Genomic DNA, 2,706 nt, shown 5'->3' on the forward strand with positions numbered 1-2,706 from the left:
TCGTACTCATGGTAAGCCTTCTTCTCGGCTTACCGATTTGCCTATCGTTCAAACATTTTTTTCTCAAGTATGAGTTTATTTACTTTCTCCTTTTGTAGATCTCGGAAAGGATGCGGTTATGAGACCCTCGCCCGGAGATGAAGAGGCTTTACCGCGTATCTCGAAACCGGCGATAGGGATTAAGAGAAAAAGGGCCTCAAACCCCTTCGGGTCAAAAACCCAAGAAGAGAGCGGCCCGTAAACCCAAGGGGAACACAATCCCACTGACTATGGAGTCAGTCCAAGGACTGAGGGATGAAGAAGAACAAGAAGAAGAAAGTGATTCTGGGCTGGTGGCCTGTGCACGAGCTGGCACCGATATTCATAAAGCTTTGGAATCAGTGGGAGTTGATACTGCTCCGTCTAGGCTCGATGAGGAGACTCCCACCCAATTTCTCGAGCCGAAGGGAACCGAAGATGCTTTACCTTGGGGCGAAGAGATCATCGAAGAGGCGGTGAAAACCGGTGTAGAAACTGGACTTGAGGCTTCCCAAGACGGAGGTGGTGCCTCAAAAGACCTACTCGAGGCAGTAGAGATTGGGGATTCCTCGTTTCCTTTATTTTCGCAGTCGTTGATACGCGACGCTCAGGTCGTGGAGGTCTATCACGGGGAAGGAGCCCAAGAAGAGGAAGGCCCTTTTCCGTGGTTATTTTGTCTGGGTAGAAGATGTCACTGGTCTTGGTGATTCGGAGGCTTCGAAGAAGAGCTCAGGTGAGGCAGGAGTTTCTTGTCTTTTCAATGAAGCTCAACAGGCCCTGAATCGGGTAAGTTCATTTTTTCTTTGTCAATTTTCATACTTGCATTTTTCTTTCCTTGCATAATTCCTTCTTTCTATTTTTGTAGGCCTTTGTGCTTCATCACGAGGTGTTTCTCCGATCCCGAGGGGAACTGAGCCGGTACGAAGCCAAAATTCGAGGGCTTACCGAGGAGAGAGATGCCTTCAAGCTTCTCAGTGAGCAAAGAGAAGGAGAAGCAAAAGGACTTCGGGCTGAGCTAGAAGCAGTTCGGAAAGAACAAGCCGATTTGTCTGAGTAGGTAAAAAGAATCTTTGAAGTTAATGACACTGACTCGGGCGTAATGGCTAACAGTTCGGTTCCACAGGTCCAGCAAAAGTTCGATGTGATCAGGCAACTTCGTGTTGAAGTGGACGCAGTGAAGGCGGAGGCCGAAGAGTGGAAAAAGAATATGGACCGCCTCGCCTCAGAAAAGGAGGCTGCCCGAACTCAACTGGCCTCGGCTGAGATCCAACTCCGAAGCTTGAAAGAGAAAGCCTTCGTGCAAGCTTCTGATCGAGAGAGACTGGCCACAGAACTTTCAACGGCCAAATCGGAGGTCGAAAAAGCCATGGCCAATGCTGATGCAATGGTGGCCGTTTACCGGTTCGATGCTGAAGCTGCTCAGGTTCGAGCAAAGGAGGTTGCTGAGGCTGCTCAGGCTCGAGCAAACTGGGTTGCCGAGCACGCTAAATGCCAGTCTCGAAGGGAGACGCTCGAGGAGATCCATGCTCGTGGCTTCGATCTTACGGCCGAGATCGAGAAAGCTAAGGAGCTTGAAGCCGAGACCGGAGTGTTGGCCTTTCCTGATGGTGATGATACCGGGAGTATGAGCGGATCTAAAAGTGAAGGAGGCCTCGAGGGCGAAGATGCTTCTCCCGGAGAGGACTAAGTCCTTTAGTATTTTTTGTGTTTCTTATAAGACTGTTTTTGTCTTTTGTAGAGAAACTTGATCTGGCCATGCTTCCCTTGTAAATGATTTTTGATATATATATAAAACTTTCTTCCTTTTTACCTTATAGAATTATGAAGTTGTATTCTAAGATCCGAGGTTTAAACAATTCGATTGGAACAGAATTAGTATAGCGCGTAAACTTTACGGTCGAGTGAAGTGCTTGCTCGAACTCGAAGTAAGGTAACCCTTAGATTTTTTATTTGAGCGAGGACGGTCTTTCGAACTTAAGACAAAAAACAGCCCTTAGGCTTTATGGTCGAGTGAGTGCTTACTCGAACTCGAAGTAAAGTAACCCTTAGGTTCTTTATTTGAGCAAGGATGATCTCTCGAACTCAAGACAAAAAATAGCCCTTAAGCTTTATGGTCTAGTGAGTGCTTGCTCGAACTCGAAGTAAAGTAACCCTTAGGTTCTTTATTTGAGCGAGGACGGTCTCTCGAACTCAAGACAAAAAATAGCCCTTAGGCTTTATAGTCGAGTGAGTGCTTGCTCGAACTCGAAGTAAAGTAACCTTTAGGTTCTGTATTTGAGCTAGGACGGTCTCTCGAACTCAAGACAAAAAACAACCCTTATGCTTTATGGTCGAGTGAGTGCTTGCTTGAACTCGAAGTAAAGTAACCCTTAGGCTTTGGTAAAAAAGATTGTTTATGGCTTTGTCCCCTTTTCGTCTTAAAAGAATTTCTTATCATTTGTATTTGCGAAACTTGTAATGCCTTAGCATGAAATAGGGAGTTGTTCGAGAGTTCGAACAATTTTGTACTCATTAGACTTTTCGAGGCTTGATATTATCGAAGCCTTTTATGATATTGCCAGGGGGTAGCTGATGTCGCCCAAACTCACTCCACTAATTTAGGTTACGAGGCGGTCGATGCAATAATAAAAATCCAACGCGAGTCAGGGTCAATTCCACAGGAGCTTTATGTGGGATTAGGTATATACC

General features: G+C 46.0%; 1 protein-coding gene across 1 annotated transcript; it reads left to right on the top strand.

Annotated features, from left to right (window-relative positions):
• LOC142177393 (uncharacterized) lies at nucleotides 1-1,705 on the top strand. The gene is made up of 2 exons (XM_075245879.1): nucleotides 1-804; nucleotides 884-1,705. Exon 2 carries the CDS (start codon nucleotides 1,118-1,120, stop codon nucleotides 1,703-1,705), a length of 588 nt encoding a protein of 195 aa, XP_075101980.1. The 5' UTR covers nucleotides 1-804; nucleotides 884-1,117.
• The last annotated feature ends 1,001 nt before the right edge of the window (nucleotides 1,706-2,706 follow it).

The sequence above is a fragment of the Nicotiana tabacum genome, chromosome 23, assembly GCF_000715075.1.
Source record: "Nicotiana tabacum cultivar K326 chromosome 23, ASM71507v2, whole genome shotgun sequence".
Taxonomy (NCBI): Eukaryota; Viridiplantae; Streptophyta; class Magnoliopsida; order Solanales; family Solanaceae; genus Nicotiana; species Nicotiana tabacum.